This window comes from Odontomachus brunneus, unplaced genomic scaffold (assembly GCF_010583005.1).
Source record: "Odontomachus brunneus isolate Ranch 3 - 2012 unplaced genomic scaffold, Obru_v1 Obru_scaffold_175, whole genome shotgun sequence".
NCBI classification, from domain to species: domain Eukaryota; kingdom Metazoa; phylum Arthropoda; class Insecta; order Hymenoptera; family Formicidae; genus Odontomachus; species Odontomachus brunneus.
The window spans coordinates 318,747-333,394 of NW_022639625.1; the positions used below are offsets into that span (position 1 = coordinate 318,747).

The 14,648-nt window shown below is 32.8% G+C and overlaps 1 protein-coding gene across 1 annotated transcript in view; it reads left to right on the forward strand.

The window, feature by feature from the left end:
- The first annotated feature begins 5,424 nt into the window (after positions 1-5,424).
- The window catches only part of LOC116851435 (UDP-glucuronosyltransferase 2A3-like), a 10,536-nt gene continuing 1,312 nt past the window's right edge, over positions 5,425-14,648 (forward strand). Inside the window, exons 1-5 of the mRNA XM_032830810.1 lie at positions 5,425-5,619; positions 8,997-9,565; positions 11,205-11,624; positions 11,802-12,033; positions 12,949-13,174. Of these exons, the coding sequence (XP_032686701.1) occupies positions 9,164-9,565; positions 11,205-11,624; positions 11,802-12,033; positions 12,949-13,174 (1,280 nt within the window). The 5' untranslated portion in view covers positions 5,425-5,619; positions 8,997-9,163. The remainder of the gene's footprint in view (positions 5,620-8,996; positions 9,566-11,204; positions 11,625-11,801; positions 12,034-12,948; positions 13,175-14,648) is intronic.

Genomic DNA, 14,648 nt, shown 5'->3' on the forward strand with positions numbered 1-14,648 from the left:
TTTTTTTTTTTTTTTAATATTTATTATAATCTTTTTTATACCTATGAAAATTTAGGACATTTAAATATTTATAAAATATTTAATACCTATATTTCTAAAATATTTCATAAATACTGTATGCTGTCTTGGATGTATACATTAGTTTAATAATTAGTAGTATATTTATTGATAATTCATCTTAAAAACTTTAATGCTATTATTTATAGTACAAATAACATATTAAAATCAAGTTGTGTAATTATATGTATAATGTATTTATATACAAATATTATATAATATATATTATACAAAATATACAAATATATATATATATATATATATATATATATATATATATATATATATATAAGGCTACAAAATAAACATATTAACTGCCACTATGTGCTTAAAGCGATAGTAATTGGGACAGTTACGACTTAGTTATCATTTTTCATGTTTCACAAGTTCATATTTCGCGAGTGCAAAAGTGTTACACTTGGTTACACTTTTCACGAATTCATGCTAGGGGAAAAGATCCATGATCGACCCCAAGGGCTGCGTACAGATTCCTCATCCGGATGTATTCTATTACTAGAAGTGCTATAGTATATGTAACATATACTATAGTATTTCTAGTAATAGAGTGCACCCGGATAAGGAATCTAAACGCACCTCTGGGGTGCTATTCCGTTACCGTGGTTCCGATAGTTGTCGGATCAGTAGGTGTCATTGCGCAGTTTTTCCACGGTATAAAAAAGCTGCGCAACGACGCCTACCGATTCGACAACTGTCGGTATGCGGGAACAGAATAGTACCCCTGGATAACGATGAATCTTTTCCCCTAGCGTGAACTCGTGAAAAGTGAAAACATTCAGTAAACTCGTGAAAAGTGGAAATTTTTAATAAACTCGTGAAAAATGTAAAGTTTCATGAATATATATACTAAAAAACTCATATAAATTGAAATGTATTCATTGATAAAAAAAGAAAAAAAAATGATTTGTATCTTAAGCCATTCTAAACTGGACTTTTGTGGGCGAAATTTATTTTGTTTGTTAAATCTTCTAATAATGTTGTCTGGAATTATAATATATAACATAATTATATATAATGCTTGTTAGATCTTCTATTAATGTTGTCTATAATTATAATATAATATAATTAATTTATGAATAGATATTATGAACTGATATAGTCAGTGTAAACTATAGTATTAAAAGTAACTTAAATAAGATCCACGCAGAACAATACTTCCACTGGATGTCCATTAGATGTCCATCATGAAGATTCAAAACCTCTAATAGATGTCCATGGAAAATCCATAAAGCCTCCACTCGACATCTAAATGTCCGCATCTTGGACCTCCATTGGACTTCCAGTAGAAATCGCTCTAAATGAAGCTTTTATGGAGATTATGGACATACAGTGGATTTCCTATAGATTTTTACTGGAATTATTATGGACGTTTCCTGGATCATTATAGATAATTCTAGGAGTTTTTATGGACGATTTCTAGAGATTGGATGAATTTTAGGAGCTCGTAATTTTAATGTATTGTAATAAATGAAAACAGTACGGATATGTATAAAAAATTGTTTTTATTTATTTGTAATGAGAAATAATGCCATTCATACATACATGCCATACATTAATATACATTAATATATATTTCAAAATAATAATATAATGCAAGATACGAAAATCTGTCGTATAATAAAAAAAAAAACTTATTCAGCAACATACATTCTGAAACATAAATAGAGAGATCATAAATCAAGCAGATACAAAAAATATAGATGGTAAGAAATATATGGCTATTAAATAAAGAATGCTGAAAATAATACAATATTCTCACGCATGCCTGAGGGTGCCATTACATGAAGTGCGGAAACGCGGAAACGCGGAAAACAAAATCTTACTAGATTTCCGCGTTCCGCCCCTTATAGAAATATCATACTAAGAATCATTGATAATTACTTATTATCCAGTATTTTTAATACTGAAAATAAGTAATTATCAATGATTCTTAGTATGATATTTCTATAAGGGGCGAATTGAATCATTTCTTCCCGTACGTTGAAAAAGCGGAAAAGCGGAAGGTCGAAAACTTTTCTATATTGTCTTTTCATCCAAGGTGCCAAGGTATGAATTCCAAACAAATATCAGGTCCGAACGTGTTTAAATACGTCTTAATGTAACGGCGATTAAGTTGAACAACTTGTGATAACTTGTGACAATTTGTGACAATGAATTTTTCCGCGCTTGTTCCGCGACTTTATTTCTTCTTATATTACATGGAGCACAGTTTGCGCGGAAAAGCGGAACGGTTTGATGACAAATAAACATCTGTATTCATTTTTAAAATTAATTTAATTTACTGCAACTTTTACTAATATGTTTATCTTTTCAGCTTATCTGTTGAATACAAGCATTTTAATTAATAAATACTGTTAAAAATTAATATTTTATAATTCCCGCTTATTTTATACTTTTCCGCTCAAAATACCTTATGTAATATAAAGCAATAGACGCGGAACGCGTAGCGGATCTAGTAAGATTTTGTCTTCCGCGTTTCCGCGCTTCATGTAATGGCACCCTGAGTGTATACCCCTCTCGCCCAAAGTAAGCGTTTATGGCTCACACAGGACGCGGTAATGTTTGCCGAGCGGCGGAAGTCCGCGTGACAGCCAACCAATATGTTGTTTTTCTGTAAGAGCTAGAAGGTTATTACGGAAAGCAGCATATTGATTGGCTGTTGCGCGAATTTCCGCCGCGTGGCAAACATTACCGCGTCCTGTGTGCAGGAGCCATTAGAAGTCCGTGCTATAAATTTAGGTTAACGCACATAAAAAATCTTAACGTAAACGTACTTAAACGTTAGGAAACGTTAGGAAATAATGTATTGTCATCATTTATAAAAAAAGAATATATTAAATATTTTATTATAACAAAATATAGCAAATATTAAATTTGACAAAATAATATTATATCGGTTGTTATTACTTTTTTTCTGCAACAAGCCGATGTTTCGTTTTATTATTGTCAAATAATCTCTCTTTCTCAAATATATACTGGTCAAATATATAAAATCTGAGTTAAGAAAAAAATGGATTAAAATAAATTAATTGTTAATAATATAGTACGTGCATCTATTAGATATTACACCTAACAGAGGTTTAGTACGTGAATCTTGTGGATATTGAGCCAATGGAGGTTGCACGATCGGATTTACATCACTTTTGTATGTGTCGCAGCGGAAATAAGAACCTTACGATTTGTTACTAGTATTTTATGCTTCAAGCTTTGTCTGTGCATGTCGTAAAATATTATAAAAGTGACGAAACGTTGTTCCCTTATTTTTGTTGTGACACACATACACACACGCGCGTGCGTGCGCGCGCGAAAAAGTTGGACATTTTTGAGATACGAAAAATCCGGCTAAATACCTTGGCTGCACTCTTTATCAATTGATAACTGATGCATATTTGACAACTTGAAATTCACACAACACAACGTTTAAAATCGGGACATAAAGCGTCTTAAATACGTTTTATTTACCGATATCTGAGAGATATTTTAAGACGTTTTTTAGACGTCTTGTGTCCCGATTTTAGATGTTGTATTGTGTGGGAAAGTTCTTAAAATGTACTTAACGGAATTGAATTTCATTATTTTAAATATCTTAAATATCTTTTTGAAAACATCTCGACGTCAACTACAAACATATGCAATAAAAAATATAAATTAAAATAATACATTAAGATAAAATGATAAAGTTGAGCTTGATCTGTATGTAATTTTGGGAACGCCACTTACAACCAAACCGATACTGCACTGAGAGAAAAATATAGTTGCTTTTGACGTCAACTATACTTTTTTGTGATTTTAACCAGAAAAATAATTAGAAGAATTATCTTTCTAATAACATTTACTGAAACAATGGTTCTTCCAATTATTTTTGTGGTTAAAATCACAAAAACGTATAGTTGACGCCAAAGACAATTATATTTTTCTCTCAGTGTGTCATTAAATACATCTTTTTAAATCTTATGATTTTTGTCTGAGACTTTTTTTGCAAGATGCATTTTTTATCAGATATTTAGCCGTACCCGGACTTTTTAACTACTCTGTATAGAGATATATTGTAAATATACCAGAATAGATAAAAAATTATGTAGAATATAAAAATTACAAAAATTTATATTAAAATAATTAGTTCATAAATATTTTAGTTTACATGAAAATGAGATATACAGAGATAGTCTTAACAAGTTCTTTATTAAAATAATTAGTTTACCAGTTTCCACAACATAAGAACGATAATAACGTTAAAATTATGTCCTAAAAAAAATAAATATATAAAATAAATTTTTACAACAAAATAAAATTGACTAAGAGGATTTATAAATAAATAGATAGTTATATATCTTTTGTGAGATTTTTTCGCCGTTGCACAATTTTGCACTTTTTATTCTTTCTTAAACTTAAAGTATATTTTGAATATTTTTTTATTGCTAAAAATAATATATTTTTTTATTACGTCTTTAAAAATGACTTAAAGCCACTTTTCAGGTTTAGTAGCTTAACCATTTTTAGAGGCACTTTAACTAACACAAATGTATGTATTTATGTAAAGAACGTCAATATATATTTTCACATATCTACGTTTTGTTGTGTTTTAAATAGTTTTTACAATTGCAAAACTGATCTGACGAAACCTTGATGTTTCAAGGTTTGTCAAAAGATAATTATGAATGCGAACGCAGATGCTAGTGTGATACGAACTTTAGAAGAGAAAATAGTGGCCACGGTAAGCAGTAGTTCGCAATTGAAAGCATGAATTAATAAAGTGTGACAATCTTCGGTCATTAGTGTTCTTCTTTTAACAATCATTTTGGAAATTATTTTGGACGATTGCAATTGTAATTCAATTTATTAAAATTTAACAACGGTATTTGCAAGTTTAATGTAGAAGACCTAATTTTTAACTCGGGTATATACAAGATGTTTCACACTCTCTTCCGGGCATTTTGTGGGAACGTAGAATGGGTTGATGTGAACATAAAAGTTTTGCAAAATTCGTAATAATTATCGAGATATTAATTGTAGAAAACTTGTAAATGATCATGCAGAATATAGTAAATGAGTTATAGTAGCGACGACTGCCGTCGTGTACTTATACTTTAGGTCAAATTGAACAAAAAAGTCCTCTACCATTTTCCAAATAATTACACAGATTTTTAATTATTAATTAAAGAAGATTATTGCACGATTTTGCGTGATAATGCACTCATCTTCTTTAATTAATAATTAAAAATCTATGTGATTATTTGCAAAATGAGGACTTTTTGTTCAATTTGACCTAAAGTATAAGTACATGACGGCAGTCGCTATTATAACTCATTTACTATATCCTGCATGATCATTCACAAATTTTCTACAATTAATATCTCGATAATTATTGCGAATATCGCAAAAAAGTATAGGACTTTTATGTTCACATCAACCCATTCTACGTTCCCACAAAATACCCGGAGGAGAGTGTGAGACACTCTATATACAGAGTAACAATACAGTAACAAGCGAGAAGTATACGTTACTCCGCCTCGAAATCAGTTGTTTACTCATCGTTGCTAAGAGGTAAGCCATTTCTTTACAATATCATGTGTGTAATATACGTGTATTATTTAAAGTATTACGTATTATATTTAAAATATTAGCATATATATACAATGTGAAGATAGCACTTCGGAAGAAAAGGATAATCGCAAGGCTGAAGAAAAAAGTTAGAAAGGAGCGCCTGTGTCGAGTGTCTGATTAGGACCTAAAGATTATGACATTGTGAACTTTTCTTCTGACAACTGTTCTTCCGCGGCCAAAACAATCCCCGAACGCTCTTCTAGAGCGCGGGGACACTGTCCCCCCTCTCTTGAAATTATCGTCCCAACAATTCAAGGGGGAGTCTTCGGAATCTAACAATTTTTCTCTTCCGAAGTGCTGACTTCAAAACGACCATAAATTGGTGCATTATTCAATATGTGATAAAAACGAAAAAAGAAATTTTAAATGTAATATCTCAAGCTATCGGTTAGCGGGACATTTGCTTATGACATAACCTGCAGCAATAGATAGGAGAGGAGCAAGATGTCGTTTTGGTATCCTGAAGTCAGCGGAAGAGAAGAATTATTGGATTCCGAAGAGACTCTACCTTGAATTGTCGGGACGACAATTTTAAGAGAAGGAGGCAGTGTTGCGTTTGCGCTCTGAAAGAAGAGCGTTCGGGAATTATTTTGGCGGCGAAAGGACAGTTGTTAAAAGAAAGATTCACGATGTTGCTCAGCTGCTAGTTGCCTGAGCAACGCCGGTGAACAGCTGTTTTATAATCCCCTCAATAAAAAATGTGTATTATCGTAAATTTATTTTGTATCGAAGCGTTGCGGCCTCTTTTCCGTGATGCTGATTGGCTGTCTCGATCGTCTCGATTGACTCAATCCATTGCGATTAGATTCGTGCTTGCAACTGTCAAACTATGAAATGTTTTGCAAACATCTGTGAAACGTATTTGTTCAGTTTTATGCTGTTTGCATGTAATATTAATCAATAATTCAAATAAAATGGCACACATATTTTAGTAAAAAAAGAGTTTTAGTAAAAAAAAAGAGAGATTTGACGACGAGTCGCGATCGCGAGCGGACGTATGTCAATCTTGTATTCAGCTTATAAAATTATTCGGAATTACTGTAATTAGTACAGCTTCTTGTTCTTTTAAAAAAACGAGTTCATTTATTTTCGCGTGCGCGAGCGCGAGTGCAAGCACGAGTGTAACAGTAACATGTTTATAATATTATAAAATCGAACAGTGTGTTATTATCACAAACTATCTATAATTTAAATACGCGATAATAAGTCTCTTCGAAAGGATTCATTCATTCTTCAATTTATATCGATTTTTTTTCTTTGGTTATATCGTTATTATTTTTTTTTCTTTGGATTATCGTTATTGTTCGTAATGTATGTATTATCGTAATGTATCGTAATGTATGTATGCAGCAAACACATATGTTTGCATGTATAATTCACATATATAAAACATAAAATATATAGCGGATAAAACATACTGTTTTCGATATGACTTGTAGTTAGAGAAAATTTATTTCCTGAAAATTTTTAAAAAATAAATTCTTTTATTGAATGGTTACGTTTCAAAAAAAAGTGCATTAATATTTATATCAACGACCACACACATATACGTTTGCTGTACAAATACCGTGATAATTGTTTACTAGGATTTCCTATTATTTGTCATTTTAGATAATGCGTAAGATTGAAAATAGTATAAATAATATCAGTTGCAATGTTTAAAGATTTATATACAAGGAAAATATTGTAGTAAAAATTACGTTAAAATTATATTTCTTTTTACAATGTATTTTGTAAATCTGGATTATGCTGTGTGAATTACTTATAAATTATTATAACTAATACATATTTTTTTTTGTATATAAATCGAAGAATGAGAGAATGAATCTTCTCAAAGAGACTTGCTATCGCATGTTTAAATTATAAATAAATAAATATATATATAAGGGGAATTTATTATATATAATTTATAATAATTAATATATTATACATATAAATATAGTTATATAATAATTATAATAAATTATTAGAAATTATATTATAAAAAAGTAAATAACAATCAATAATCTCTACTTGGTATAAAAAGATAAAAGATGGTATAGGAAGATAAAAAGTTACATAAAAAGTCAAACGTGCATAATATTTTTAAACAATATATAATATATAATAATTTCGGTCATAACTTTATATAGTCCAAGATTGCAAAAGCTTTGTTGTAATTTTTGCCACAATATTTTCTTTTGTATAGCTTGACGTATGCTTTCAAATCCATCGAATTAATATAATTCCATCGAATTAAATGTACTTGTTATTTAATTTATCATTTTATCATTATTTTATCATCACTACATTTTATCATTATTTTTTGTTTTATCGAAAATGAACTACGTAACTTTTCAGTTCATTGAACATGTCAACGTTTTAAATATCCTGGAATCGCGTCCGCCGTCGACAGCAACCAGTAATGAAGTAAATAAATATTAATTTCTCACTCAGAGTCTGCTGACTGCTCGTCGATTTTTCTAACTTTGAATATACAAAAATTCTGCTCTTTCGCAATTATTCACGAAAGTCAATTAATCGCAATGACATTACCCCACGCATGTCCTTGATTCCGCGGATAACTACGGTTTCTTAAATTGTCGTCGTGGTCTCTGAACAAGAGAAGCTGTGGTGGTGGCGTGTGACCGACGATACTGCTCGTCACCGTGACGTCGCCACGATGAAAGAACAACAATTACATCTCTCCCCCTCTCTCTCTCTCTCTTTGATCATCCGATGGAAAAAACAAATCTGTTTTCAACGATTGAGCAAGACAAGTTCTCGGACAAATTCACGTCGGAATGTGAATGTGGAAACATCGCGCTTAATTGGAGCTCCGTATCGCACGGAGTATATCATTTAACATGACTGCATTTAGATACACGCGATTAGAGGAAGTCCCCACTATTTTGTTATGTAGACCCAATGACTGAACAGTAGCCAGTAACTGAAAATTGGTTGTCACGGACTATCTTGAGTCGTGTACGATAGTTGCACGATAGTTGATGGTATCACCGACTGACTTTTGTTACATATCCTTCCATTCTCTTTCGTGGACGTTCTAACGACCAAGACTTATCACGTGTCGTCAACGATTTCGCTTTGGTTACGTTTTTTTTTTTTCAAATACATCAGTGTGTAAGTTCTGATGATCCAGTGGGCCCAATTCTATTGTTCAAAAGATGTGACGGACGAAAATATTATAAGACCCACCGCGTTAAATATCCAGACACCCATCGAACACATTTCGAATTGCGCGGGAAATCAACGCATGGACATATTTATGTGAAAAAGAAAATTATCTCCCGAATGCAGTCGATCTAAAGCATTTTCAGGCTTAAAACTCGATTTGCAAGGACGTGCATATATCAGCAGACTTATTATTCAAACGCAAACCCATGTTTGTCACTCTCTAACGAGGCAGCAAATCGAATTGAAAAGAACAGTGAGAAACGGTGAAATATCGGGACAAAGTGTAAAGGATTTGGATAGAAACAAAAAGATGCGGTTGTTACCAATGGTATTTTGGCTGCTCTGCCTGTCGATCTGCGACGGCTATCGTTTCCTCGGTGTATTCCCTTTTCATGGCAAGAGCCACTTCGTCATGTTCGAGGCTCTGATGAAGGGTCTCGCCAGGAAGGGGCATCAGGTGGACGTAATCAGCACGTTCCCCCTGAAGAAGCCCTATCCGAACTATAACGACATCGTGACAATCCAGGCGCCCGTACAGCTGATGAACAATCTGACATACAATGTGATGCACCAACTGATCTCCTCGAATGTAGCAAAAGCGGTCGCGACGATCGGCGGCAACGATATCTGTCAGCATCTGGGCAAGCCGGAGATAATCGAGCTGGTGAAAAATCCGCCGAAGGATCCTTCATACGACGCGGTGCTTTTGGAAGTATGTTCAACATTACACAATTACGTACATTGTGTCCTCTTCGCACTTTACACTTTGGTAAAGTAATGACTCGTAATAACACTATCAATTCATCCTAGACAGAGCTATATTGTTCGTTCCAACCTCGCGTGAAATAGTAACATTCAGTGAATTGCGTAAAATTTTTTTGCACAAGAAAAAGTAATTAAATTTTATTTTCAGAAATTCCTGACGTAACGGGGACAAATTTTCGCGTTGAATTTCTTGATATGTTCGTACGTGATGTAACTGATATAATTTATTAAATTGTTAAATATTGTCGTAGATTAACACATGAAAACAATATATAATCGCTTATCAACTTCGGATTGGATGTTTGTTTAGGTGTTCATATATATAGTTATTAATAAAGCGAATTTTTGTCGAATTTTTCAAACTTTGATTATCCGACGTAAATCATCAATAAAATCCTCACGTCGGCAATTCGAAGCTGTATATAAACGCACATCTGCAAGATGTAGCCACTTTTAGCCAGTCACATTTCTGACGTAAAAGATTCATAATCTTCATTACGTAACTGCGATAGCATGATATGTATAAATTGTTTCCAATAATCTTCAATTACGAACTTGTCACTGCAACTGACATATGTATTTTTTCGTTTTGCGAGCAAAACGATTATTTAACGATTAAACGATTATTATAACATTCCAGTTTGTCCCATACAAAATTGATTGTTTGCCTTTAGTCAAGTTTCACGCAATGGAATTAATCAAGTTCTAGTCAAGTGAAAAATCAAATTATTTGAGAAAAAGACCGGGAAATTCTTTCGACGTGAAGAATATATCGTGATCATCGATAATTAAATCGATTGACTCAGTGACATCAGATCGAGACGTGTTATGCAGCTTCAACCTTCGAGCCTTATTTGCACTGAATAATCGATGAAAACTACAATGCTCACTCTCTAAGCTTCTTCGAATAAGATTCCATTTGAAAAGTAGAGTGACAGCCGAATTACTCGTAGTAGTTATACGACGAGTAACTTTTTACTCATTAACACGGAGAGAATTTGATAGTAATTAATTTGATAGCAAAAATTATTACAGAATTTTGTAATTGACGAATGTCTCGACGTTCTACCTCAATCATCTTAATTATCCTTCCGTTCCTACGTATTATCTTTCCGTTTATACGTGTTATTTATATCTTAAGAAATAAAATTTACTATCGAGTGAGTTTTCATTTATTTTGTAAATAAGGCTCATTTACTTCTTTAGAGATTGTTTCAATTAAAAGTCCATTTGAAAAGCAGAACGTAATTACAGCTGAATTACTCAAAGCAATTATACACCAAGTAACTTTTTACTCATGTTCACGATGAGAATTTGATACTACAAAGATTACTACAGAATTTTAATTATAATTAAGGAATGCCTCGACGTTCTATCTAAATTATAAAAAATTACGATAATAGATATTTTATTGGCCTTCTTATGTTTCTTGATTATCTCAATTATCTTAATTATCCTTCCATTCCATGCATGTTATTTATATTTTAAGAAATAAAATCTATCGAGTGAGTTCTCATTTGTTTTGAGTGAGATTTCACTTAACTTAGAAATTTACACAGTACACAAAGATAATCGCACTCAATTAGGTATTCGGCGCCCCCTGCTTCATAATCATCGGCCACTTGTGGAACGTGCCCGTCATCGGGGTCAGCACAACTTCGTTGTACCCGTGGTTGCACCGAACCATCGGGCAGCCCGAGAATCTCGCCTACGTGCCGAACAATTGCCTCAGCTTCTTCGGCAGCATGAACTTCTGGCAGCGTATCTACAACATACTGCACACGGCTTACTTTAAATGGATCTTCTATTCGTTTTCGAGCGTGCAGGACGACATAATAAGGGAGCACTTCGGCCCGGGCTTGCCGAGCGTGTGGGAATTGGAGACGCAAATAGGGCTAATCCTCATCAACTCTCATATCTCTCTAAACGGTATCAAGCCGATAACACCTGCCGCGGTGGACGTGGGCGGACTGCACGTCTACGACGAGGGCCTGACGCTGCGACCTGTAATTCCATGTCGTTTCTTCGCGCTTCGCGCGTTCTCACTTTCCTACTCTTCTTCTTCTTTTCGTTGTTTCTCTTCCTTTGTTCGCGGCCTGATGCACGCTGAAGCATAGATTCGAGCAAGCTACTAAATAACGAACGCTCATAATCACTGTTTCACGAGATTCCCTTCTTTTTAGGACTTGGAGAAATGGATGAATGACAGCAAACATGGTTTCATCTACTTCACTTTCGGCTCTATGGTAATGATCGAGACATTCCCAGACGAGTTCCTGAGAGTACTTTATATATGTCTCGGCAAAATAGCACCGGTGCGGGTCTTAATGAAGGTACCGAATCCGGAGAAACTTCCGCCGAATTTGCCAAAGAACGTTCACACGTTTCGCTGGATACCGCAGCTCAAAGTATTGAGTGAGTTATTGTGTTATTTTCAAATTTTTTTCTCAACCAGTCTGTAGAAATTTATTTACAACAATATCGTTCTCGGAGAAATTTAGAACAGACCGAGGTCACAGCGGTCAGTTATCATAAAACTCATATATCACATGATGAAGAAACATATTTTTCTCTATAGTATAGATTACTTGGATCATATTAGTTGGGCCCCGAAATGATTTATGACAGAAATATTGTATATCTAACTAACATGATGTAAGCAATATAAGCAAGCAATTCTTCTCTATGCTATAGAGAAGAATATACTCTTCCATATATCACACGACATATAAACTTTAACGTTTAGTTGCCTAACTTTTCTACAATCCGTGACGTGACAAGAGCATGAAAGCATATGCAGTGATATATTATGTTATTTATGTTTCAACAATAAATCATAAAGTCTCCTATAGAGAGAGTTCAAATTTATTATTAAAAAGTTTATGAGAATTATTATTTTCTTAGTTCAGTGGTTGTTTATTATATCTGATATTACTTTATCTTTATATCTGATATCATTTTAATAAGCCACTTGAAACTTTAAAACATATATAATTCGTCTTGTTTCCTTTACATGAAAGATAACCAATTCAGAATATGGGGTGAACAGTCACATTTGCACGACTTTGTTCACAACTTAATAATTTTTTTGTGTACAAATATATACAAGAATCATATTTTTTTCTGTTATCTAAAGATTGTAGCTATATAAAAATATGAACAATATTAAAAAATACTACATGCATCTTTTTTTTTAACCAGTGTGCAAAAAGTGTGACAACTAGACTTAGTCTCCCTTACAAATATGCAGAGATAGTGTTGTGATCCGTCATACACAAAATAAATTCATATAGCTTACAAAATCACACAATTATGGATGTGATCCTACAGAGCACCCAAACATCAAAGCCTTTATTACTCATGGTGGGCTCATGGGGACGCAGGAAGCGGTAGCCTGCGGCGTTCCCATGATTGGTATACCGTTATTCGCTGATCAGTTTACGAATATCGACACATACGTCGCCCGAAACATCGCCGTGAAGGTGAATGTAGGAGGAATAACGGAGGAAAAATTGGACGCGGCCTTAAACGCGATTCTGTGGGATCCATTATACAGGTTTGCTAAATCTTTCTCTCTCTATCACTGCTTGAATATCGACTTCATCGAAAACGTCGTAATTTGCAATATTACAATGTTGCTCGTTACAGAAATCGAAATTCTATAGAAATTAAAATTTATAAACTGTTATAAATTAATAATTAAATCAATTAATAATTCCCTGCTACGACTGGTGATTTCGCGAACTGATGTCTACGCAAGCGAAATTATTATTCACGGTTCCCACTAGAGCTTTGTACGATGAAATAATATATGATTCAATCAATAGAAGCATCATTCACTAGACTTGTGACATTGTGCATTTAGTCGGTATAATGTACATGCACATTTTCTTATTCTACGTAGCTATTTGTGTTTTATCACGTTGACAAACATAACGGCATTAGTGCATTTTGACTTATATTTTTAGTTTCTTAAAATAAGTAATAATATCTAATAAAAGTTATTTATAACCGATTGAGCCATATCTACACTTTTATAAAAAGAAAGATCAGATTTCAGGTCAGTTCAGAGGTCAGATCAAAGAGAGTTTAGGATAACTTTTTATGTGTTTCTTAAAATCTGCTACATTAAAATCAGTGTGTTATTTTAATACGCTGATTAATTATTTTATTTTATTATTCCGCAGGAATAACAATAGATATCTACATGAATTATACACAAAAAGAATTTTATAGTAACCTTATTATAGTATGCATACAAAATTTTGTAACAAAGAGGTGTGACTCGCCGATCTTATTGAAACTTTGCATATTTATAGATGTAAAAAATAATAAACATATTGTACATATATATATTTTTATATCGGCAATGGTACATTTTTAAAGGTGAAATATTCCTCTTGTACATACATTGTATTTTATTATTAAGAGATCACGCATTTCAAAATTAATGAACCATAGAAGAAAACTAAGATCAGTGAAAGCAAGATGAGTACACTATCCGGCCAGTGAAGGCAAAGTAGTTTTAGGTTTATGATCTTTGAGTTTATGAAGTAAATATGTGGCATACATTAAAATAACATATATTAAAATAACATACATTATATACATACAAGAGGTGCATTCCACCCTTAAAAATGCAAATCAAAATATGTATGTTTACTATTTTTCATTTCTCTATAAGTATATAAAGTTTCATTAAGATCGACGAGTCATACCTCCGTAAGATTCCTTGTGAGTACAAGAACTGATTTATTATTAAAAAATTAATTATGTTCTTTATCAAGATAATAAATTTTTTAATAATAGATCAGGTCTTATAGTCAGTTACAAAATTCTATATATTAGGACCTTAACTTAGTTTCCGCCCAAAAAATACTGAGAAAAAGCATTTATTGTAAAAAATTTATTTAAATTATTTCAATGAAAGTATTTTCCATCACTTTCTACAACTTTTTGCCATCTTTCTGGCAACTGGGCGATACCATCTCGATAAAACGATGTTTGTTTCGAAGCAATCCATTCGTCCA